At 41.9% G+C, this 25,094-nt stretch overlaps 1 protein-coding gene and 1 long non-coding RNA gene across 9 annotated transcripts in view; both read left to right on the top strand.

Annotated features, from left to right (window-relative positions):
* Nucleotides 1–10,355: 10,355 nt before the first annotated feature.
* TMEM247 (transmembrane protein 247) lies at nucleotides 10,356–19,386 on the top strand. Of its 7 annotated transcripts, none has more exons than XM_032443837.1 (4): nucleotides 10,356–10,550; nucleotides 16,583–16,668; nucleotides 17,340–17,636; nucleotides 18,971–19,386. In XM_032443837.1, exons 1-4 carry the CDS (start codon nucleotides 10,523–10,525, stop codon nucleotides 19,154–19,156), a joined length of 597 nt encoding a protein of 198 aa, XP_032299728.1. In that variant the 5' UTR covers nucleotides 10,356–10,522; the 3' UTR covers nucleotides 19,157–19,386. The 7 variants fall into 7 exon arrangements, with proteins under 7 accessions (XP_032299728.1, XP_032299727.1, XP_032299726.1 ...); XM_032443836.1 differs by having other exon boundaries at nucleotides 10,359–10,550; nucleotides 17,337–17,636; XM_032443835.1 differs by having other exon boundaries at nucleotides 10,368–10,550; nucleotides 16,583–16,892; nucleotides 17,337–17,636.
* Nucleotides 19,387–21,148: 1,762 nt separating this feature from the next.
* Nucleotides 21,149–25,094, top strand: part of LOC107311163 — a 65,679-nt gene continuing 61,733 nt past the window's right edge. Inside the window, exon 1 of one of the 2 annotated variants that reach the window (XR_004306474.1) lies at nucleotides 21,149–21,516. This is a non-coding gene — a long non-coding RNA (uncharacterized LOC107311163). The remainder of the gene's footprint in view (nucleotides 21,517–25,094) is intronic. The other variant, XR_001553900.2, reaches the window with a different exon arrangement.

The following is a 25,094-nucleotide window of genomic DNA, read 5'->3' as shown; positions in this document are numbered from 1 at the left end:
TCTGTTTCGTTCGATTTTGTTAGCCTTAATTATATTATATTGTGTTATCTTGTATTTCGATATCATATTTAGTAAAATAAGTTTTTCCTCCTTAGATTGTCGCTGTTTTATCCCACTCCCCTTTTCCCCTCCTTTCCGGGCCCCGGGGGGGGCGTGGGTGGCTTCCCCTGTCACGGGCATAGGTAAATCTAAGTAACCCGTGACAGATTTTTTGGTGGAGAATGTGGGCATAGAGCTTTTTAGCTTTTAGAACAACTCTCTCTTTGCTCTTAAAGAGCTTCGTTACGGGAGTGTTGGGAGTGTTATCTTTCCGTAGCTGCTCACGGAGAACGTGACCTTGAAATACCAGACAAATTGTCAACATTAAGGGCTGCTGCACATTCTCAGCATTGCTATCTAACTTTTGTGTAGAAAACAAGGGATTTCTTTCTCCCTTAGAGCAAAGCTAGCTAGCTCTGACTTTTACAGAGCCTGCCAGCTATGAATCCACTCTTCATCCAGTTGCTCTTGTTTAAGGGATTGAAAGCAATTATGATCTTCTTAAAGTATTGGTCAACTATTAACACCATAATTTGGGTGTTGTGGAATTGTGCAGATATATAGCCTAATAAGGTTGATACTGATGGAGACACCTGCCTGGTACTTTTACGAGATGTGGTATGGTCAGAATTTTGGCATCTACACCTCAGATGCAATTGTGAATCTTACAAAACACTTGCATCCCAGATGGAACAGGCAATTTTACAAATACTTGCATCCCAGATGGAACAGGCAATTTTACAAACACCCACTGTTTAATTCATTGTACAGGCTAAAAAAACCCTTTTTATTTGGTTGTACTCTCAGATTTCCACACGCTTTTCAATAACTGAGATAGGGTTCATACTTGCATTCATGTTATCACTATCAATGCATGCATATATGTTCCTATGCATTCGTTCTATGCGGAAGTCTCCTCCAGAACCAAGAGAATGATGACTGCAGGGAAAATGAAAGGTTTAGGAAAAGTCTTAGAAGCATGGGACCCGCAGTGTCATGGGATTTCACTCTTGAAACACTAAGGGACCCTAAGAAATTAAGTGAGTATTTGGGTCAGAGATCTAAGGAGGTAAACCTTATGTGGGGTTTGGCTTATGCATACCGTGCTTTGTATCATACTATTCTGGAGAGAGAGAGTTTCCGATCTGAGATTCAAGCCCAAGTTAATTCTGATCAGTCACAGGAGGCATCAGTAGCAATATCAGTTGCCCCTGTGGAAGGCAAGAAATGGAAACGGGTGTCCACGCGTCTAGAACGAAAAGAAGGAGAAGCACAGGGGGGGGCAGCAGAAGACCCAGGTGCCGGGCATGGAGCAGTACCGAAAAAAGCAAAGGCAAAAACCAAGAGGCATGAAGAAGAGACTGATGATGAGGAGGAAATCACCTATTGTCGACCTCTGAAGCTGACTGAAATCCCAAGGCTCAAGAAAGGAGTTTAACACGGCGTCAAGATAAGGTATCCTTGCTTGGTTGCTTCGCTGCTGGGACAACGGGGGCAACAGCTTGTCTCTAGATGGTAATGAAGCTCGCCAACTAGGAAGCATTGCCAAGATGCAGTATCGACAGAGGGATTAGCAGATGTTCGGATGGAGCTGCTACTCTCTGGTTGCGGCTGTTTAGAAGCCGTGAGAGAAAGGTACCCCTATAAGGATGCTTTGAAGCCTAAATTTGATAGTTGGAATACCGTCCAAAAAGGTATTCAGCGCCTGAGGGAATTGGCCATGGCGAAAATGTTGTACAGCCCTGATCCAAGCGAACTTGACCCTGAGAGAGTGAGGGCCGATCCTGACAATGTTGGCAGAAAATCACAAGTCACAGCACCAGAGAGAATTGCACAGTCATTGGTATCAGGATCTAAAGGATTCGTGGACAGATGGCCCCGAGTTGTTGAGCTGATTATAAATGCTTCAAACCATCGATCAGCAGCTCCCCCAACTGGCATGCCGCAGTTTCTGCGCATCTCACGGCTAGAAAAACCGAGTAGATGAAATGTGCAAAGAATTGTTTCCATCAACTAATTGTAATGATCCCGTTAATAGTATCAGAAAACAACTGATGAAGGTCAATCCTCGTACGGGCCACCAGGTCTAATGAAGGATCTGATCAAACTAGTCCAGTCCTACTCCCCACCTGCATCATCAAAAGTCTCAGCTGTTAAACGCACACGCTTCCCAGCTCGAGCAAAGAACAACAGTACGATTGCACCGCGTGTTTCCATGTGGCGCTACCTACGTGACCGTGGAGAAGACATGAGGAAGTGGCATGATCAGCCCACGTCTGCACTACGAGCACGGGTGAAAGAATACTAGACATACCAACCACCAGTGGAGTTGCTCCAGTCATCACAGGTAACCAATAGAGGGGCCCTGCCCTCAGTCAGGGGAGGGAAAGGGATAATAGAGTTTATTGGACTGTGTGGATTCGATGGCCTGGCACATCAGAACCACAGGAATATAAGGCGCTGGTGGATACCGGTGCACAGTGCACCCTAATGCCCTCCAGTCATGAAGGGACAGAATCAATCCATATTTCTGGAGTGACTGTGGGGCTCTCAAGAATTGACTGTGCTGGAGGCTGAAATAAGCCTCACTGGCAAAGACTGGCAAAAACATCCTATTGTGACTGGCCCAGGGGCTCCATGTATACTGGGTATTGATTACCTCAGAAGGGGCATTTCAAGATCCTAAGGGGTATCGATGGGCCTTTGGGATAGCTGCTGTAGACATGGACAACATTAAGCAGCTGTCTGTTTTGCCTGGCCTGTCAGAGGACCCGTCTGTTGTGGGGCTGCTACGAGTAAAAGAGCAGCAGGTACCGATTGCTACAAAGACAGTGCACAGACGGCAGTATCGCACCAACAGGGATTCCTTGCTCCCCATTCATGATTTGATTTCGCCCAGTTGGAGAATCAGGGGTGATCAGTAAAACTCACCACCTTTTAAAGCCCCATATGGCCAGTGCGTAAAGCCAGTGGGAATGGAGGCTGACAGTAGACTACCGTGGCCTGAATGAGGTCACACCCCCATTGAGCGCTGCTGTGCCAGACATGTTGGAACTCCAGTACGAGCTGGAGTCAAAAGCAGCCAAATGGTATGCCACCATTGACATTGGCCAATGCCTTCTTTTCTATTCCTTTGGCCGCAGAATGCAAGCCACAGTTTGCCTTCACCTGGAGGGGCATTCAGTATACTTGGAACCGTTTGCCCCAGGGTGGGAAACACAGCCCAACCATTTGCCATGGGTTAGTTCAAACTGTACTGGAACAGGTGGTGCTCCTGAACACCTGCAGTACATTGATGACATTGTTGTGTGGGGTGATACAGCAGAAGAAGTTTTTACAAAAGGAGAGCAGATAATCCGGATTCTTCTACAAGCTGGTTTTGCTATTAAGTGAAGCAAAGTGAGAGGATGTGCACAGGAAATTCAGTTCCTAGGTATAAAATGGCAAAATGGGCATCATCACATCACAGTGGACGTAGTCAACAAGATTACAGCTATGTTTCCTCCCACTTGTAAGAAAGAGCCACAATATTTCTGGGCACAGTGGGCTTTTGGAGGTGCACATTCAAACTACAGCCTCATTGTAAGCCCCCTTTATCAGGTAACGCGGAAGTAGAATGATTTTGCATGGGGCCCTGAGCAGCAGCAGGCTTTTGTAACAGAATTAAACAAGAGATAGCCCGTTGCTGTAAGCCCTGGGGCCAGTACGGACTGGACAGGATGTAAAGAACATCCTCTATACTGCTGCTGGAGAGAAGGCCCCACTTGGAGTTTGTGCAAAGAGCCTCAGGAGAGACCCGAGGCCGACCCCTGGGATTCTGGAGTCGATCATATAAGGGGTCTGAAGAGTGCTACACTCCAACTGAGAAAGGAGATCTTGCCGCGTAATGAGGGGGTTCGGGCTGCTTCCGAAGTAGTCGGGACTGAAACACAGCTCCTTTTGGCACCTCGACTGCCAGTGCTGAACTGGAGTTCAAAGGGACAGGTTCCCTCCACCCATCATGCTACGATGTCACCTGGAGCAAGTGGATTACGCTGATTACCACAGCCGAGCGCGAATGGGAAACCTTCAATCGTCCAGGAATCCTAGAGGTAATCATTGGACTTGGCCTGAAGATAAAAAGTTTGGAACAATCACCAGCAGAAGAGGTATCACGTGCTAAAGAGGCCCCCCATACAACGAATTACCAGGAAAAATGAAAAGAAATATGCCCTATTCACTGACGGATCATGTCGCATTGTAGGGAAGCATCGCAAATGGGAAAGCTTGCTGTGTGGAGCCCCACCACGGCAGGTTGCAGAGGCCCACTGAAGGTAAGGGAGAATCAAGTCAGTTTGCAGAGGTAAAAGCTGTCCAGCTGGCCTTTAGATGTTGCTGAACGGGAGAGGTGGCCAATGCTGTATCTTTATACTGACTCATGGATGGTGGCAAATGCCTTATGGGGGTGGTTACAGCGGTGGGAACAAAATAACTGGCAACGGAGGGGAAAATCTGTTTGGGCCGCTGAACTATGAAGGACATGGCTTCCCGAACAAAGAATATGGTTGTAAAGGTGCGTCATGTGATTGCACATGTGCCCAAAAGTCGGGCTACTGAAGAACAACAAAACAACCACCAGGTAGATAAAGCTGCCAAAATTGAGGTGGCTCAAATTGACTTGGACTGGCAGAATAAGGGTGAATATTTCTAAGCTCGATGGGCTCATGAGACCTCAGGCCATCAAGGAAGAGACGCAACAATATAAGTGGGCCAGAGAACCGAGGGTGGACTTAACCATGGACGCTATTGCGCAGATTATTCTGATTGGATGAAACATGTGCCATAATTAAACAAGACAAGAGGATGAAACCTCTCTGAGAGGAAGGACGATGGCAGAAGGTTAAATACAGGGAGGAGTGGCAGGTTGATTATATCACCTTGCCACCATCTCGCAGTGGTAAGTGTTATGTACTCACTATGGTGAGGGCACCACTGTGTGGCTTTGAAACATACGCAGTACCCCATGCAACTGCTCGAAACACCATATTAGGTCTTGAGAAACAAGTCTTGTGGCGACATGGCACCCCAGAAAGAATTGAATCTGATAATGGGACACATTTCAAAAATTCTCCTTAATAAATACTTGGGCAAAAATCATGGCATTGATGTGGATTTTTTTCATATTCCCTACCATGCAGCAGCTTCTGGTAAAATTGAACGATATAATGGGTTGTTTGAAAACTATGTTGAAAGCAATGGGTGGTGGAACATTTAAGCACTGGGAAGAAGAATCTGGCAGAAGCCACTTGGTTGGTCAATACTAGAGGATCTGTCAATGCGTGATGGTCCTAGTCAATCTAGCCCCCTACCACGTCAGAACTGTGACTATAAGAACCCGTGAGTATACATCTTCGATCTGTCCTCTTGCTATATAATACATGATAGATATCAATTCATCCTGATTAGAGTTAATATCTCAGCCCTCGCTTTGGGTCCTTATCGCCAGCCTCTACATCGCGCAAAGAGCGTGCGAGAAACCTGATCGAGATTCTCGTTCTGTCTAGCACCACTGGACCTAAGAATCGTAGCCACCTCTCGCCACCTTGGATTTGCCTAAAGAAGGCAGGTCTCTTTCTGCTTTCTCGCCCAAAATTCTTCCTAGATGCTGTGCTGGCTCATCAATGTCTTCCAACAGGCAGCCGTTAGCCTCTTTACCAGGAGGAGGACGAGCTCACTCACTCTACAGTCTCTCTAGTGCTTACATTTCAGCCAGTCATCTTTCCAGAATTTACTGTATGTTCCTTTATTATAACTGCAAACCTGGAGTAATAGCTCCGCCTGAAAATTTAGTTGCTCAACCTTGCAGAGGCAAATTGAGGTAAGGCAGTGTGGTGCAACAAGATATGCTAATAATGCGCGTACATATAGAAGTAATTTTTTACAATAGGCCAGTCTTTATTGTTTTTTTCTGAGCAAGGGAATACCCACTTAGGGACCAGCTAGTCACAAAGTCTCTACTCGTTAACACAGACAATGGAAGAATGAAAAACTTGTTAAGTAGATTGAATACTTAGAGGTGAATCCAAATTACTACTGGTATTAGGCATAATAGTGTGAAATGATATATCGAATGGCAGTGTTATGTGGTAAGTGGTTTTTAAGAGACAGTCTATTTAATAGGGATAGCTCAGTAGTGGAAAACATTGTAGTTATAATAGATTTGAGACAGTGCATAGAGTGTGAGTACCTAATTTTATAGCTAAATATAGCAAACGGGCCAGATGCAAAGTTTTATACTAAGCCATACGTGTTGTGGTATAGTGAAACTCAGCAAGTGACTTCTTGAATAATGAGTCTTTCATTGTTGTTCAGTACATGTGCTGGCAGTAGTTTGGATCCTAAGCCCACTGAGTATGCTCTGGCTCACACTCGCTAAAGAAAATAAAGGAGGGTAAGGATAAAAAATGCTTCTATGCGTTTTTGTTGTGGTGTCTCAAGAGGTTATTTGTTGAGTCAGGGTTATGTCCTTTCAACTATTATCCTAACTAGAGATGCACTCGCCTCAAAGTAATATGGAGCAGGTTGATGGTTAAGGTAAATCTTCACTTTTAGATAGATACGATGCACGTAGTGACTTCACTCATGACAACAGAAAGCCACTTAGACTAGTGTCACAAGCCAGTACAGAAGAAAACAGAGTCTACTGTATCTAGTAACAATTAATTGGTTACACTTTCCGCGAGATCGAGGGCAACTCTAGCATATATTAGCAGGTATACATTCATACAAAGCGCTTGCCCAGGGTTTGAAACGATTGATAGACGCACCTTTCTTAGGTGTCTCATCACAAGACAACTGTCTTATACACGCGTGAGTGAGTGGTTATAAGAATTTGCTCAACAGAAGTCTCCCATCTGTTGAATACTGTGTCTCAGGAAGTCTTAACTCTATGTGGCCATCGGTTCGATGTGGCTTTCGATGGTGATCTCCTTCTCTTGGCCACTCTCACTCAGACTCAACGAAAATAGGAAATTAATCCATTAAAGCTTGCTCTTTCTGAAAAAGTTGAAAGATGTAGCAGTCACGCGATTCTGCTGAACATGCATAGTCTTCTGAGTATTTTCCGTGTGTATTTCAGAATTTTACTCTTCGTTTAGGCAAAAAGGCTTTAAACTCATATGTGGATATAAATTATAGATGTCCCTAACTTCCTTGATGATTCATATCGCTATATGTTATATTTACCTCAAGCTCACTATGTCAGTTAAGAAGATAATTTTATGCGCACTGGAACATAGGATTGATACGCCATTAGTTATTATTTCATACCATCTCTCAGATTTATTTCCTCCACCCTCCTTTCTCCAGGGGCACTCAGGGTTTTAATGGTGAGGATCTGTTGTAGCTCCGATTTGGTCTCTCTCCTACAAACTCTTTTCAAACGGGATACGGGACATACGGTCTCCAAAACTGCTTAAGGCTCCAGCGACCGTAGAGACTGAGTTTGAACTATCATGTGTTACTAGTTGGCAGAAAGTCATCAATGGCTCGCAGCATAGGCTGTATCAAACTCGATTGCAAAAGAGCTTGCCGTTCTTTCTTGGTGAGAAGAATCAGTGCTCATTCTTGCGGTCGATAGAATAATCAGGTGACATTTCATAGATTTAAGAAAACTTTCGTGAGAATTCTACATATCTCACATTTCCTATGATAACTGTTGCTATCTTTAAGTGTTCCTCATATTTTCCGCAATGTTTAAGAGCCTTCACACAGGTGAAAACTTTACACAGTCTGACTGTGATCCAGTGGTGCGCTAAAGCTCATATGCGTATGATTCCTGATATATTGATAATAGAAGCGATCACCTTACGAGGAAGGGGAGAGATTCATCAGGTTTACCGTAGTGACTAGACACTGAAGACGATTATTAGCTGATACTGAGATATACTAGCCATATTTCACCTCTTGAGTGAGAGATAACATCTCAACTAGAGCATCGTACCTTAGCGACTTGTATGGAGGATTTAAATATCATTTATTAATTATACAATTTTGACTATCCTTATATATACATAAGAGATGGGACAGCTATCCAGCTCTCTAACTTTGAGTACTCTCGCGTGCATTTAAGAGGCTCGCAGAAAAAACTACATGTGTTAGCACAAAAGAGATAAGTAGATTTAGGGTGGTAATATACAGAGGCTATTTCTTTGGTCTATTACATGAATTCGTCATTAAAAACATTTCAAAAGCAGTTTCTACAGAATTTACTATGGAGAAAGAAGAATGTACTTTTTTGGAGTGGAGTGGGTGGAGAATGATCTAATGTGACTTAGTCATTCTCAAAGGATTTAAAAATAAATCTGATTTTGCCTCTTTCCACCATTTGTTACCATTTTTGACTTTGACAGCAAGTTACATAGGACTGCTAAATACAGCAGCACTATTGTCTGATTTTGTTTTCTTTAATGATGAATGTCAGCTCAATTATGGAAACTCTTAGGCAGGCTAAAACAACAGAATGGACTCATTTGTTTTGGATTCATTGTCCAAACCACCAGACATTTTGTTGAGCTTGGACAAGTTAAGGTAAAACCTGAAAGCACACAAAAATCAAGCGATTCTGAGAGATTTGCCCCCGTCCTTGGAGGTGTTCAAGGCCAGGTTGGAGGGCCCTGGGCAACCTGATCTAGTAAATGTGTATGTTTGGTGGCCCTGCCAGGCAGGGGGGTTGGAACTACATGATCCTTGAGGTCCCTTCCAACCCGGGTAATTCTGTGATTCTGTGATTTGTGTCAAATGTTCTTCGTCTATTAAACAGTGAATTAATTGTATTTCTCCTTAATCTTACCGACTTGTTCTAAAGATCTATGTTCATATGCTCTTCACCTGAACTGGTACAAATACCCAATTAATCATTTTGGCACCTTTGTTTTTCGTAGATAATAAGAGCCAAGTTTCCAACCTGGTTAGTTGTTCTTGAAAAAAATATTTTGGACAAATCTTCACATTATCATGGAGATGTCATTAGGTGCCCTGTTACTTCAAGAAATCTGCCCTCCCCCCCAAATTTTTGGCTCAGATATATGAAGGATAAACTCTGAGAGGGATATAGGAATTACAGCATTTAGTGGAATTTACAAGTTGGTGGTCAGTGTCCTGATACTTAGGAAACAGTACTAGAAGAAATAGATTTTGTCTTGTTTTTCTTCAGAGGTAGCTTTTCTCTGATTTCTATGATCAAGATATTGAATTTATGTATCTGAACTGGTTCTTATATGTTAAAGCAACGTCCATAATTGCCCCTTGCAATGATAACCCTGTTTAAGTTGGATTTTAAAGTGCAACTTTAATTAAAAAGTTCAGTATCTTTATTAATGTTATGCCATATCTGGTTCATATATTCTCTGTTTGGCACTTTGCATGCAGTTATCCACACAAAATAAAGCACCATAAACAGGACAGAAGAGAATTGATCAAGAATCTGGGCTGTATGGGAAACTGTTAATCACAGCCTGAACCTCTGATTGACCATCTGAGGTCAGCTGCAGGAGCACAGGTGAAAGTAATTCAGCTGTGCTCCTGGAAGGGATGGTGCTTGACTGCACCTCTCCCAGATCCACTAAGGTAGCATCTCTTTCTGGAGATTGTTCCTGTGTGGAGTTTCTACAGTGAGTCTTAATATTGGTGAGCATCTTGACTGTGAGCCTCAACATCAGTGAGTCTTTCCTATATAACCTCTGGTTATCCATCTACTTTACCTTTGTATGATTACAACTGTACACGGGACCAACTTTCAAATCTAAGAGCTAGGCTCAGGGATAATATAGGCATTGAATGGAATCAGAATTGAACAATTTTACCATGGAAAAACATATTTTTTTCCTAAACATTCCTGACATGAGTTCAGCAGGAAAAAAATCATTTCTGAAGGCTGTTGTACTCATAGGGACTGCATTGGCTTATAGGGATGTCTGCGGGTATTTGGGGCAAGCCAGAAAGTAAAAGTTCTTGTCAGAGTAACAGAGGGTATGAAGGTAAGATGACTCTCCTGCAGCTATGTTACTCAGAACTGTGAAAAGTAAAATATTGTATTGTCAATGTGTTGACAGCTGGACTACTGATATAAAGGAGATGATACTTCTATCCTATTCCAGCTGGGACCTACAGTCTCATTCCTATCTGTTTTTTTTTATGCAAAGCCAATGGGCATGAAGTCTGTGGCTGGAGCTGGGTTTCACTCATAGGTAAGCAAGGAAGTCCTCTGTCTTATTATCATTTTCAGTTTTAGTATCTTTTTCTTCTGAACTTTTAACCTTCCTTCTTCAGGCTGGAACTCATCGCACTTTAATAACCTAATTTGTCTACTTGAACTGCCCAAGTGAGAGTATTTTGGCATTGTCTGGGAATATGTTTGTGCTGTTGGTATGTTGCCCAATCAAATTTCACATGGGCTGAGAGGATTTCTGAAGACTGTGTCCTGATAGAAAGAGATATTTGCAAAATGCAGAAGCATTTAGCAATGGGGCCAGGTATGCTACTTCCTTATCTTACTTCCTTATGTGTTCTGCCCAACTTTCTGTTTCCTGCTCTTATTGATTTGTGGCTGACTATCCATGTGCTTCATAGATGTCCTCCTCCAATTCTTTTTACACTTTATTATCTCTTAAAATGTGTTTCTTTATCCCACCACATCCTTGCCAGCTATAATATCATCTTCTGTGATCTTCGGGAGACAAAAAGTTATTCCAGGTCCCTCAGACCGGCAGATAAAGCTTTACTTTCTGAAATCTTAAACATGAAGCTAACATGTCACATGTCTATGATCTGATCTGACATTTGTCACCAAACTGGCACTAATGTCAAGAGCTGTTATTTGTGGGAAAGATTTTTCCCATTCCTACTTGGCTGATTTGAAGGAAATACCGGGATTTACATAAAAAGAAGCACTATCTGAGATGGCTGTGGTACTATGGATAAAGATGTTTTTTTTCCTTATATTTATCAAATACTCCTCAGATCCTCTGATCTTCACAGTAACATAAATACACTTTCTTCTTCTCCTTTCACCACGATAGGTGGTTAAAATACACAAGATTTTCAAATCTTATTTGTGACACACTAAGTTGCCGGGTGTGTTTGACTCCTTCCTGGAGAAAAAAGCACATATACACAGTAATAGACATCCTACAGTGTTTCTTCACTCCTACAGACTGGCTTCTCAGCTCTGTATATGAGCCTGCTGCACCCACAAACTTCGTGCCTCTCCTCCATTCAGTCACACGTCAGCAGCCCACATGCTCCCACATCCTGAACCAGAAATGCAGCTCCCAACAGAGTTCCTGCAGCAAGCACTGCCATTAAAGCAGCCAGCCAGCATGGAACTGCTGACAGACACACACAAGTGAGCTGTTTTTAACTAGTGGGTTGAAGGTAACTCCCTTCATAGAGAAGTGGTGCCTGAAGCTCAGCTAGATGCTTCCCCATACAAGGAATTGAAACTGCTATTGTCTCCTGCAAGATGCTGTGAGCCTGTGTTCACAAGAGATATTTGGCTTATCTGGCACCAGCTCCAGAACCATTCTTAATGTGAAGAAGCTTTGCTTGTATCTGATCAGAATTTCTCTGGCTACAGCCTGTACCCATAGCCTCCTGACCTTTTCCTGCATGCCTCTAAGAAGAACCTTGCTTGTCCTTTTCACAGCTGTATATTAGGTAGTTAAGACTGAAGGTCTCTCTTCCCCCCCCCACGGCCCCATATTATCCCCCTCCTCCCAAACTATTCTCTTCTTTGTGCTTTCCAGTCTCCTGCTGGACTTACTTCTGCTTATCAATGTCTTTTGTGTTCTGTGGAGTTCAAACTGAGTACAGTGCTTCAGATGTGATCTCACATGCACTGAGTAGAGGCAATAAGCACTTCCTTCGACCTGCTGGCAATGTTTTTGTTAATGAAGTCCAGTATGCCATTGACTCTCATCCCTGTAGACACATTGCTGACTCACGTTCACCTTGTCTACAAACACCAAATATCCTGTTCACCTAGTGAGTTGGAGGCCACATGGCCCAGTGCTGCAGCAGATGCTCTCTGCTATCTTACCAAGACTCGTTTTTGTGGGTTTCCATTTCCTTTTCATGCTCTAGATGAGATGATTCATCTTTAGTGTCTATAGGAGAGGGAGAGGGAACCTTGTCTAATTCTCTTGTTAAATTATGTGTAGGAGAAATCTTAGGAACTTTCCTCATCTAGTGAATGAAGTCATATTGCTGTATATTCATAACGTATTATGGTGATGTAGGCAATATAAAAAATAACTTGGCATATTGTTTACACACCTACAGCCCCATTACCCTTTTGAATGTAGAGTGTTTTTGCAGAGAATTCAGTAATGGAGAAAAGTCTCCATTAGTTTGTTCCTGTCCTGTTACACATCTACTCTAGAGTAATATAATTGCTGTTTGACTGGAGACAAAAAAAGCCCCATGAGACAATTCAGTGTTGTCTATGCTCTGTCTCATAGTTTTATGTATTTGTGAAACTGGATCAGAGACAGGCACTTCCCTGGAGTTTTTTGTCTGTGCAGCTCAATCTCTTCATGCTGATACATCTCTGACTGTTCAAGCCCATTCACCATTCCTGGACTACCTCCAGAATAGTTTGCCAAGCCTTATGTCAGAGTGATGCATTTTCTTTGCTGTTATTATGTTGCCTTGGTAGTTTGGGATCAAGAAGGACAACTTCAGCAAGCCACTTTGGGATGATACAGCACTTAACTTCTTTATCCCATAAGTCTTCTTTTCCTCGTACTGGTCTCATTAAAATTTCAGGGTAAAGGAAGCTTGACTGCATATGATGATCAGCATCATTCTTGAGTTCTACTGTCTGGGCTGTAATAGGACCTTTCCACTGTTGTGTGATGTTGCTACTTAAAGAGATGGATGACTGCTTGAAGGAGCAGCAGCCAAACTGAAGGCTGGGGTCAAATTCTTTCTAGCTGGAGACCTCCCCCCTGTGAAGAATAGAGGAGCAGCTGTTAGGAGCTTTGGAGAAGGTTTGAAACAGAAACTCTGGGAGTTGCTTCTTGAAGAAAGTGTGTGCATAGGCAGTTTCCTTAGAGATTTTAGCTGACAGAGAATCTGTAGGTATTTGCCTTCAGGGAAAAGGAGGCTCATATTCTGGATGATAATGGTAAATTGTGCTGGTGGAAAACCTCAGCAGGTGTTATATTAAGGACTGATTATGCAGACCCTGAGCCATCTGCAGAGGGTGGATGGATATTCCCATGTTTATTGATAAGTGTTTCAGTAAGTGTAAGTTCCCAAAAGACAAATGTTCTCTAGGATGTGTCTAACTTGCTGGGAGAACATGAAGGGAGCTGAGAGACGTGGCGTTACCATCATTATGCTCTGCCAAGAGGATGCGTGCCTTGAGATAGAGCTGCGTTGCCTTTTCACCCATGCAGTGTGCACAAATGCACACTGAAGACAGAGACTGCCTTTGATATCAAGAGTGTCTATATTCAGTTAATATTTCTTTACTCTTTTGCTTCTCTCTGAGTCACCTATTGTTCTTTGTTCCTCCCTCAGTCCATGAGGGAGTTCAGTCTTCGTAATACTAATCTGTTTTGTTTTTCATGAGTAACTGCCGTGTAAAGCAACTTGCTAGCTCCCTTTCTATATTCTGTTCTTGTATTTCATTTTCTTCCTCTTGTGTATCTTTTTCCTCCAAGGATTCACACCTTCTTTTTTGCCTTGCTTTTCTAATACAAGCATCATCTCCCAGATTGCTTTTTATATGTGTCCTCTAAATTATCAACTTTCACCCACCAGACTAAGAATCATTGTTTGGCTTCTAATGCCCTCACTATAATTCTATTTCCTTTTTGAGAAAAAGAAGTAATGTAAAGTAAATAAATAACATGCACCATATACAGAAGAAGAGCAGTGCCAGGAACCACTTGGTCTTTTATCTGAATCTGACTTAGGTATGTATTTTAATTACGGGAAGAAGGGACTCTTCTATATGTTTACATCAAGGCAGACATATCATTGGTGAACAACCTCGGTGAGGTTCTTCTGGAAAAGGAAAGCACTGTTCTAAAAAATTTATTAGAATAGTAGATCTTAATAAAATAAACCATGAAAAAACATTGTCTGCAAGACTTGATAACTTTATCTATTCATTTATTTTCTCTTTGAAGTAATAACTGTTTTGAAGGAGGATTGCTGTTAACTGAGAATCGTATTTTGAACGTTAATATCAAGAGCGTTCAGACCATAGTGAATGGGAAAGAGCAGAATGAGTAACTAGGCTGACATTTAGTCTGAGTGCTATTAGTGTGGGGGCACTTCTACATACAGCTGTAACTGTGAGCTGCTCCCTAGGGTAGGAGGAGAACAAATTATGGCAAATCACGCTCTATGGTGACATCTCACAGGTTAGATTGCTACCTGCATGTCTGGTACCTGCCTAATTTTAAACCACCGGAGAAGGCTTCCCAAGCAAGGATATTTCCATCTCCTTCCTTCCTCAGTGCATAAACTAAGTTTTCTAAGCAGAAGTACTGCACAATGGATTCCTTTTCTGCTACTTGAAATGGTAAAAATCAGAGTCTTATAAATTTTAAATTTTTTTTCCAAATGTCTACTATCATAGATCTTAATGGCCCACTTGTTATTTCCATCTAACCATGCTTTTTATATTTCTTGGAACCACATAGAGCTCTGGTAATACCCAGATACTTTACTGTAAGCACTGGGTTAATAACAATTGAGAACTATCTTAAAACCTACAGTTCCTATTTTCCAGTTTTAGTAGTGTAGTAAACAAAAATATTTCCTTGCTATTAGGAATTTGGATAGTGTTTCTCAGTATTTACCAACTTTTTCTATGCCTTTGGGATGCACATTGTCAGAATGATAAAGCATGATATTTGTAAAAAGCTACAATTTCATTCAATCAATTTGAATGTTCCAAATCCATTTTCTTTAAAGGTTCCTTCAGCTGTTCCCAATGAAAACTGAACAGTACTGTCATCCATTTATTCTATAAACTTCTCCACCAGCACAGCTGTCAGAATAGCAGGTGTATGGGAAATTGGAAATCACAGCCTGAACCTCTGATTAATCAGCTGAGGCAAGTGTTGGGTCAGCTGTGGGAGCACAGGTGAGAGTAATTTAGCTGTGCTCCCGGAAGGGGTGGAGTTTGACTCCACCTCCTCTAGACCTCATCTACTTTCTTTCCTTGTCCCCTAATCCTTATCCACAGACTCTCATCCATGTCACTGCCAACTGCAAGGTCCATACAACCCAGCCCCTACCTCGTGCACAGAACCGCTCTTGCCACCAGGTTTTGCTTATTGCATTGATGCTGTATGTCTGGGATTGAGACAAGACTTCTAGCTCCTCTTATACATTCATCTTGCTGCATACATTGGTGCAGAAACATTTCAAATATTCTGTGTTGTGCCCAGGACCTTATGGAGCAGACTGAGGATCTCACTAGCACACAGCCCCTTAAAGTTTGCAGTGCCATCTGTCCTGACCCAATAAACCTGTTTCCCAAAAGGAACTAGTTAGATTGGGCACTGAAACATTCTGGGAGTCCCCAAATTCTAGCAATTCTTCACCATGACACAGAGATAACTAATGAAGATAACTGTAGCAACATAACATAAGATGGTCTGTGATCTCTATCAGAAGGAGTTATGCTCAGTCCCACTTAAGAGCCTGGGTGTTGCCTTGACCTTAGAACAAGGATTGTGACAGAGTATGGCCTTGCCAACAGAACCCCCAAGTTTGTTATGGCAACAGGGATGTTATGAAGTCAGCCAAGAGCAGGATCTCCTGTGATCATAGTCTCCTTTGAACTGGGACAGCTAGTTTCAAGTTTTCTATATGGGAATCTTGTGAAGAGAAGGTAATTGTCTTGTGTTAACCTGTCGCTTGTCTTTGGATATCAGTTCCCCATGATACTCAGATCATTTTCTTTCTTCTTCTTTTGCTCCTCTTCCTCAAACTCAGTAACAAAATAATTGCCCTACTTGCCTCAGTCTTTTATCAGATATGAAATTTATGCTTTGTATCCCCTTTTATAAAGTGCAGCAAATACTGTGAGACTGGAAGCAAGAAGCTGAATTCTTAGTTGGCATGCTGAATTTTCTGCCTAGCTCCAGTTAAGTAAAAGAATGGTATTGGCAATTCTAACTAATGACTTGCTGTAGCCCTACAGGTTGCGATTCTGCCTATGCAGAAAACAGTAAGAATCCCTCTAGATCAGGGTAGACTTTTCCATGTGTTGAACAGTACTGTGAAGAGAATTACTGACAAATCTTAAAAAGACTAGGGAGGAGATTTCCAGAAGATGTACCTGCATCACTACATATAGTGATTTTTGTTTTCATCCCCATCTAGGCAAAAAAAAAAAAAATCAAGTTAGGCTTCTTGACACTTTTATATATGATCCCTAACTATACGCCCTAAATGTATGTTCCCAAATTGAACTCAGAATCACACCCTTTGTTACATACAAGTCACCTGCTTCATACATATTCCCATTCTGTTCCAGAACATCCCTGGAGACGTTTTGATGTTGGCAGAAGTCCCCTCACATTCAGAAAGGATCTCTGTTTGCTAAAGACCAGGAAATGCAAGGTGATTTGAAAGAATCCAACAGTCTAAAGGAATTAAGATATTCATTCCAAAGAGCGATGGACAATCTAGAGAAAGATATTGAGCTTACATTACAGGAAACCCAGAATAATGACAACAAGAGGCAGCAACAAGTAAAGATGGTATGTGGAAAATTCAGTTCTTCCAGATGTAAAACTACAGTGAATCATGGAGGACGTAGATCAGCCAGGAAACTGTCTGCAAAGGTGTGTGAGGATCATGAGAAATCTGAGTTTCTTCTGAGAGAAAAAGAACTCCAGTAGCTCAGATTTTAGTGCATTATATCAATTTCACGAGTTGTGAGATCCTTCTACTTGGTTAAAAGGGTTGTAGTGTTTGATTAAGGCCACAGAGGGTCTAATTAAATAGTTTTTGAAAGTTCTGTAAAAGTTCAAATGAGACTGTTTTGATAGGGGGGATATTTCATGTTTTGTAGGGCAACTTTCAATGCAAGATTTCTTTTCAAAATCTGATGATTAAATTTAGAAATAATGGAAATTAGAAAAATGAGGGATATAAGAGAATTGGTGAATCATTACAGGAAAGTATGAATAATCCCTTGAACAAATAGTCAAGCTTAGATGAACCTGTTCCATTTGCATTTCTATCACTTTGAAAATGAATTTAACAACTCTCTCTCCAATCTCTAGCAGGGAGCCATGAGAGACATACCAACATCGTATTTCGTCTCGGACTATACAACTGAGAACACGGATGCTAGGAGTCACATGGCACACTTGGATGTGACGGGAAGAACCAGTGCTTTGCAGTCTGAAGTATCCACCAATGTGGAAGAGCAGAAAGAGCTTTGCTGCATGCAGGTCACAGCTGCTGACATTGAACTTCAGAGGATGTGGTGTAATTTTATGCTGGCTGGACAGAAATATGAACTTGAGGATAGTGACAAACAAAGGCTTCATGAGGAGAGAATGACGCGGATTCGTCAACAGGTAGTTAAATGAGCAGTTAAGTAGGAATAAGAGAGACGGTGGAACCCAGTAGAGATTTGAAACATTTCTGTGTTAAGCACTTTGTAAGGTTTTATTCTTTTGTGTGTTGTGTAGTATTGTGACTTCTTTTAAAGTTAAACTTCAGAAGGTGATTCTTAGAGCTTGTACATGTAATTACGGAGATGGGTTTTTCTCCCTAGAACATTCACTACAATAAAATGTATTAAAGAACAGCTAACTCACAGGTTAACTTCATGAGGTAAGGATCCACAAACACATTTTTTTCTTACACTTTCCCCTTGAATGACAGAGGACTTGATCTGAATGCCACATTAGTCAGTGTAGAAGTTTCCTGCCTCTACAGTATGATCAGTTTCCTGAGTTACATTTGGATGATTCAGATAGGAAATGCATGAGTAAATGCATGGATGAAATAATCTATCAAAGCAATACAACTAATCAGTTTTGCAAGACTGCTTTTTACAGAAGTAGCTGAAGTTATCATATGCTCAGTATTTAATCTGTTGTTAACAGCAGCCCAGTCCAAAAGAGACAACTTGCAGTTTATCAAACAGGACAGCTACAAAACCTGCTTGTCAGAACTTTCCCTGATAAGCCTGCAATTGTCATTGGATCGAGTTAGAGAATAAACAGAGTATCTGAATTTAAATCAGATATATTTCAGAGGTGCTTGTATATTTGACTTCACTTGCATGCTCTGGATAGAGTGGAAGGATGTTTTATGCAGTATTCATAGCACTTATGTTGTACATAGCTCAGATCATGTGCAAGGATGGCACTCTGGTCAACTCCATAGAAGCCCTGAAGATTTCTAATGTCAATTAAGAGAAATACACTTGGTTAAATTACATGCATCTGGACTAAACATCTCAGCTATTGGATTCTTTTCAGAAAAGGCCTGAAATTTTGCCCACGAGCCTGTGTAAATGTTTGAAAATGACCATGCAGTAAAGAAGCACTGGTTACAGTTTGTTCCACAGGTACAGAGATGGATGCAAAAGGTCTTACCCTGGGTGTGCACTTACCTCACATGAACTACTCTGTGTACTTGCAGACTCTTCCTATAAGTGAGTTCGCTTAACATTTACTTCAGAGAGAGAAAACTTAGTCTGTGTTATGGATATAGGTGGGAATGTAATATCTGTTTTTTAACAGAATAGCTGATTCGGTCTCAGTTCACGTGCTGCCTAACCTCACAATTATTTCTTATGAACTAAACATGCCAGTGGGTCAGGTGTGCTCAAGGAAGCACGTAGACTGGGTGTGAGTGGATCACAGTCATATGACATAACGTATATCTTTTCTTTTCACAGTTTAGCCAAGGACTCCAAGATCGGCTCCTGCCTCCGAACCAAACTGTTTTGTTCTTATACTCCTTCATCTTTATGTACATTATTTACATAGCAAAAGACCTGGTCTTTTACTTTTTCCAAAACCATTACCAGTTCTCTTTTGCTATTGTGTTCTTTTTCATTCTCAAAGGGATTTTCCAGGATTAAAAATCTAGGAAAAATATGCCCTTAAAAGAGGTGGCACATTGTTCATTTTTCTGCCCCTGATCTTACTGCTTTTTTGTTATCCACACCAATCAATAGTTACACAAAACTAACTGATATCCTGAAGAAAACTGGAACTGGATGACATCCTTTGACATCACATTGTTTCACCAATGTGTTTGGTATCATTCAGGGGCATTTGTCTATATGAATAAAATCTCTTTTGAACGTGTTTTTTTTCCTCTCCTCCTTGGCTTAACATAGTGGCTTGGGTTTATCTGTCTACCTATATATGTGTTTTTGTACGGAAGCTTCAGAGCTAGATTCATTAGCTGTGGAAAAATACTCAGGATAGTTTAATACTGCTATAAGTTCATTGCCATATGCTGGGCACATACCTTGCTTTGGGTTGAGGCTTTCTCTGCTTCTGGGATAGAAATATTCCCCTCTGTGCCGTGGCACTCTCTGTAGTACACACAGCTTCAATCAGCAATAAACCAGCAAGCACTGGCAGACACATACCTTATTTGTAATCGAGGTGGTGTGATTTCTGAAGTCTTCACAGTGATATGATACCAAATATAGCCCCAATAAAAAGGCATTTCGCCTACTGAGATGAGACTTTTTCAATGCTACTTTAATCATATAGAATGAGATATTTCTAACTAAGAAAAGGTGAAAAATCATCATAAGCATAAAACACAGGGTCTTCTTGCACTTCCACAGCTTCTGTATTTCTGAAGCTGTGAAGGATTACAAGGAATGTCCAATTGACATTTAGGCAAAAGTCTGCAGAAGACTGAGATGAGCTATGGCACAATCTCCATGAAAGGAAATCTGACCAAGTAAAGTGAGGTTGCTCTCTATAGATATCACCAACATACACAGATTTAGACAACTAGAACAATCAAAAATAAATGAAGGAAAGCTTTGATAAGCTACAGTTCCTCTACTTCCAGCAGAAGTGGTCCCTCCATCTGCTTTAGGATTTCTGTGGAAGTTGGCAATTAGACTTTATATTCCAAGTCACCTGCGAGTGAAAACAGTAAATAAGCTGCTTTCAAATCTGTATTTTTCTCACTGAAATCTTAAGAATGTCACCCAGATGGCTGCCCATGTCTTTACAGCAGCAGGCACTCATCACAAACTGTATGGTTTTATGTGCAACCACAGGAAACTTGGTGGTTTCAACTATTTTTAACCTAGAAGCAGGCAGTATTTTACAGCTGGTTTGGTTTCAAGAACCAGCAAAGTAGTTCTTGAACCAGTAGGCAAAGAAAGCTTTCTTAACCTTCAGGGTCATAGAACAAATACTAGTCCAAGGTTTCAGAAGCCCCCCACGAAGAGCACCAAATTAAAAAGATTATAAATAATGGTGTGATATTATACATATTTATACATCTGGCATCTAACAGGTGTTCTATGGGGACCTGAGCTGGGCATCACTAACGTGACAAAACAAAACATTTGCTAATTGTCCTACTAGTCAAAACTATGTTTCACATCATTTAATTTTCTTATTCTCCTCTAATGAGGGTGGCTGAACCAAATGAAAGAGCAAACCTCGGTTAGGTATCACCCTACTAGGTAAGCAAACCTAATTCATATTTAACAAACTCCTTTGAGGGTTTTATAGCTAAGAGCTTTTTCTAAAGATCACAGCTGAGGTGTTTTAGATGGCTGCAAGGTCAGCTGTGCTGCGAAAGGGCTCTTCTCTGTTAATTTGTGCCTTCAGACCTCAGATTTATGTTTTAAACTTAAACGAGCTCTTCCACGTACGTAGGTTTAGTAAACGTGATCCAAACCTTCCTCTACTTCTTCATTCGTTGCAACAAAAAGCAAAGAAGAGAGAGGAAAAGGAGACTCGGAGTGCAGCAGAGAAAATCGTGTCTGAAAACAATCCACTACTTTGAATGCCAACGAGGCAAAGTTCAGCAGGTCAGATAACCCCCAGCAGAAAGAAGGGAAACACAGCGGTAAGACTGCGTGCTTTCATTGCCTCCGCTGAGCAAAATTAAAACCACATTACACCGAACGTTACCGGCGACGTTGAGCAGAGGAACTGTGCGAGCCCTGCACTTGCTCACGTTGCCTCAGCAGGCAGAGAGGAGGGGAGGTGACAGAGCAGTTCCCCAACGGGCATGCGAGCTCCGGCGGTCCCGGGACAGGCAGGGCACCCCATCCCAGCACGGCAGTGGGGAAGACGCCAGGAGCCTCACCCAAGCCCGGCCCCATCGGGGTGCGGTATTGCTGCTCTTAGGGACGGGCTGCGAGCAAAGGGAGCGCTGGGTGAGGAGGAGTTACCCGCTGCCCCTAACGACATGGGACAAAGAAACCTTGGGGATCCTCGTTAAAACGTAAGGGTGAGTAATCTGATGCTCTTTGTAACGAAGGGAGGGGATGCTGCAGGTGGTTTTGCGTGCTCTTAATTTTCCTTATTTCTAGCTACGGAATTCCGGAAGACGCGTTGCTCAGGTAAGATACGGGTAATTTTGGAAGGGTGATTTGCAAATCAATTATGAGGGGAGTGAGATGGGACAGCTGAAAAATGAACTATTTTCACAGCGCTGTGGTGGTAGTGGATGGGCAACACCTGTGTGCTCAGGTGTGCTCCCTGCCCAGCCACTCAGCGCCTGCAAACTCAGGTGGAGGGGCTCCTGCACACCTGATTTCGATGAGAAGGGGGTTTGCCTGCGGCAGGGATAGGTGTCTTTCTGCTGGCGGTGAAATGGGTTGCTGTTGCTCTGGACTGGGAGCTTTTGCTTTGAATCTTTTGGGACAGGTTTGAAGGCTGCTACTACGCTTGCTAGCAGAGGTGAACAGCCAGCTTCCACGTAAGTTGCACGTGCTTCTTTTGAGAGCTGTTTTTTGTATTGTTTTATTTGTTTGGGGGTGGGGAAACTTTCAGGAGAGACTTCAGTTAAACACTTTTCTCAGACGCTTTTCTTTAGCGCAGATAAAGGTTCTTCCTGTTGCTTTCAGCAATGTAAACTGCTTTGTAGATTATGTGGAATGAGATGGGCTCCGTGTTGTGTTACAGTTATGGTAATGACTCCTGTATATACAAAACTAAGGAGTGAAAAGGAGTTGATTGAGCATACGTGCGACTTGTTCTCACCCTCTGCAGTGATGGGTGCGGGCTGATTGTGTTAAGTGCTTGTAACTGGGATGTAGTTGATCACAGCCAGGTGTGGGCTTGAGCACGTTTAAAGGAGTTTACTCCCTATAATCCCAGACTACTTAAATATTTTTATTTGTATTTTCCAGGACCAATTTGGCTTAAGTTACTGTAATGTTCTTGGATTTTCCCTTTTGTCTATGCTTTAGTTGTTCAAGGGGTAGTTTTGTCTTGTGCTGCAGGGATTTTTTAACTTGTCTGCAGGGGTGCAGTGTCTGTATGTGTTGCATTCTTGGCTTTTCTTTAAAACAAACAAACCCAGTGGCTGCAATGCCGTGGTGGGGCTAACAAACTTCATGCTTTGTAGGTGCCTTCTCATTTGACACTCAGGAATTTGTAGTCGCTTAGCACTTTATGAATTGCCCTCCTTTAAAACTAACCGGAATGCACAACTTGGGTCAGTGTTACTGATTATTTGGTTTCTGAAAAGGAGTGATTTCTTGAGACTTGTAGTTCCTTGTTGGTGAAGAAAACTGTGAAACTGCATTGGTACATTCTTCTAGGGACCTTACCAGCAAGACAGACCAGGCTGTAGCTGTGAGGGTAACTTTCACTGAAAGCAGAGAAAACCATTTTGCTAACCTCAGTGGTAGCTGGGTAAGTTGCTGTAGCTTGCTTATTTGGATGTCACTACTATAGTGGCTGTTGGGATACTATAGCTGTCGAGCCTCGTTACAGACACAAAAAATCTCGGATATTCACCTTGACTAGTGACTTAGACTTAAGATTTAGATCTTAGAGTTGAGTGTTTCCCCTTTTGTCTGTCTGTCAGCAGTGGAAGCTGGAAGGGTGTTTATTTGTTTTAATGGGCTTTCTTTTGAGTACTTAAGTAAAGTGAGAAGATAGAGCCTTGTTTGCTTTCTTTTACAGTCTTAACATCTCAAATAAGAATTTCTCATTCTGGCTAAGAGATCTTTCCCATTGTATTATTACTGTTGTGTTCCAAAAGATCCAGTGTTGCTTTTTTTCCTCTCAGTCTTTTAACTTAACTTTACACTGCAGAAATATCTGAAAACCCTGATGCCCTTGTGTGTTAGTTTTATTAGAGAGAAGAAGGCATGACCTCCTTAACCAGCTTAGTTCCCACTGATGATTTTTTTTCTCTGTCTCTCTCCAAAGCATTCACATGAAGTTGTCTTTGATGCTGATGAGCAGAGATGAGGTGCATCTCTGAGATGCTGAGGGACATTCTGGTTGAAGGAGCAGATTCAGTGATTGGAGTAAACAAACCTGTGTTCTGCCACCTGAAATGCAACAGCAGCTGTGTCTTGTAGGGCAAAGTGTGGTTGTGTGTAGCTGGATGGAAAAGCTCTATCAGGACAATTGTGTATAAATCAAGATGCTGTTACTTTCGTGGTGTAAAGTAGATCCATGCTCACAATTACTCTTTCAATCTTCGTTTCTTCAGCTGTTCCTTTGGTGCTCCTAAAGGATTGATTGGGTCTCTGCCTAGAGAATTGTAGTTGTTTTACTGCTGCCCTTGCCCTGAGTGCTATTTTGTGTGCTTAGCATTGGTCTAAGTAAAGATAAATACTACATGGGAGTTATTTCCAACCAGGTTGCCTTATGAATGTCCACACAAATAACCACATGAAACATGAGGTTTCTCCAGGACCCTATAACTACCATCAATCAGCTGGAGAATAGGCTGCTGGTATCACTATTGAAACGGTGACTTAAAAGTACAGAGATGCTGAAGCAACAGAATTCTGTGCAAAGCTTTCCTTCTTTCCAGAAGCCTCTGCTCACTGATGAGAAGGGAAGTATCAGACTGTATTTAAGGTTGACTTTCTCTTGATAGTCTTAATAAGGGTCTGAAGAAAAGCAATGAAGGCTCCGATCTGCTCTGGTTTTCTATCTCCAGTTATTTAAGCAGTAAAGCTTCTGCACAAAAGTGAAAACAGGCAATAGGGCTTGCATAGAAAAGCTGTTTGACAGTGACTTTAAAATAATCTGGTAGAACTTCTGTCCTTACATGAAAATGCTGTATCAATTGCATTTTCCCCCCTGCACTGGTCTTGCAGAATCTCAGCAATTGCCTCTCACACCAATATTCCTGCTGGTGAATTCAGAAGCAAGGGAAATTGCTGTTGACTGCTGTAGAATTAATCATTTATTTAAGATGAGCACGTGCCTAACTATACATTTTCTCCTGTACTGAGATCCCTATGCAGAATGCTGTCCCTTTCTGGAAAAGAGAAATATTTCCTTCCCCTTTCAGCCTTGCAAGAGGTTAGGTGATAAGTGTTGACCAGTGTTGTTTGTTTGATGGATGATGTTGCTTAAAAACCACCCTCCTTAGATACATGTGTGTGGGTGAGATGAGGCCGGAGACAGGCGTAACAATAAATTCCCCTGTGGATAATTACTAGTCTAAGGCTGCCCTCTCATGGAGGCTACCAACTGCTGCACGGTGCTTAGAGGTGTTTCTCACTCCTAGTCTTCCTTGCAACCGTTTGTGCTTTGTAGCGGACCTTTGCTTGTACATCGTTAATGAAGTGTTGGTTAACTTTTTAGAAGAAACACTCGAAAGTTTTGAAATTAATTTAATTTAAATTAATTTAATTTCAAACTTTTTACTGTCATTTTATCCCGAGGGCAGACGTTTGTCTACTAGTTGGCTTTTTCTTCCTCCCGCTCTCTCTTTTGCATATAAGGAAAGCTGATGGTGGGTTAGAGAAGAGACAAAGTCTTTCAGGAAATGCACATTAATGTAGCAAAAACAGAGTTGTGAGGAGGCAAGTGACCGGATTAGAATGATTT

Source organism: Coturnix japonica, chromosome 3 (genome assembly GCF_001577835.2).
Source record: "Coturnix japonica isolate 7356 chromosome 3, Coturnix japonica 2.1, whole genome shotgun sequence".
Classification (NCBI taxonomy): domain Eukaryota; kingdom Metazoa; phylum Chordata; class Aves; order Galliformes; family Phasianidae; genus Coturnix; species Coturnix japonica.
This window is presented reverse-complemented; position numbering and strand designations above follow the sequence as displayed.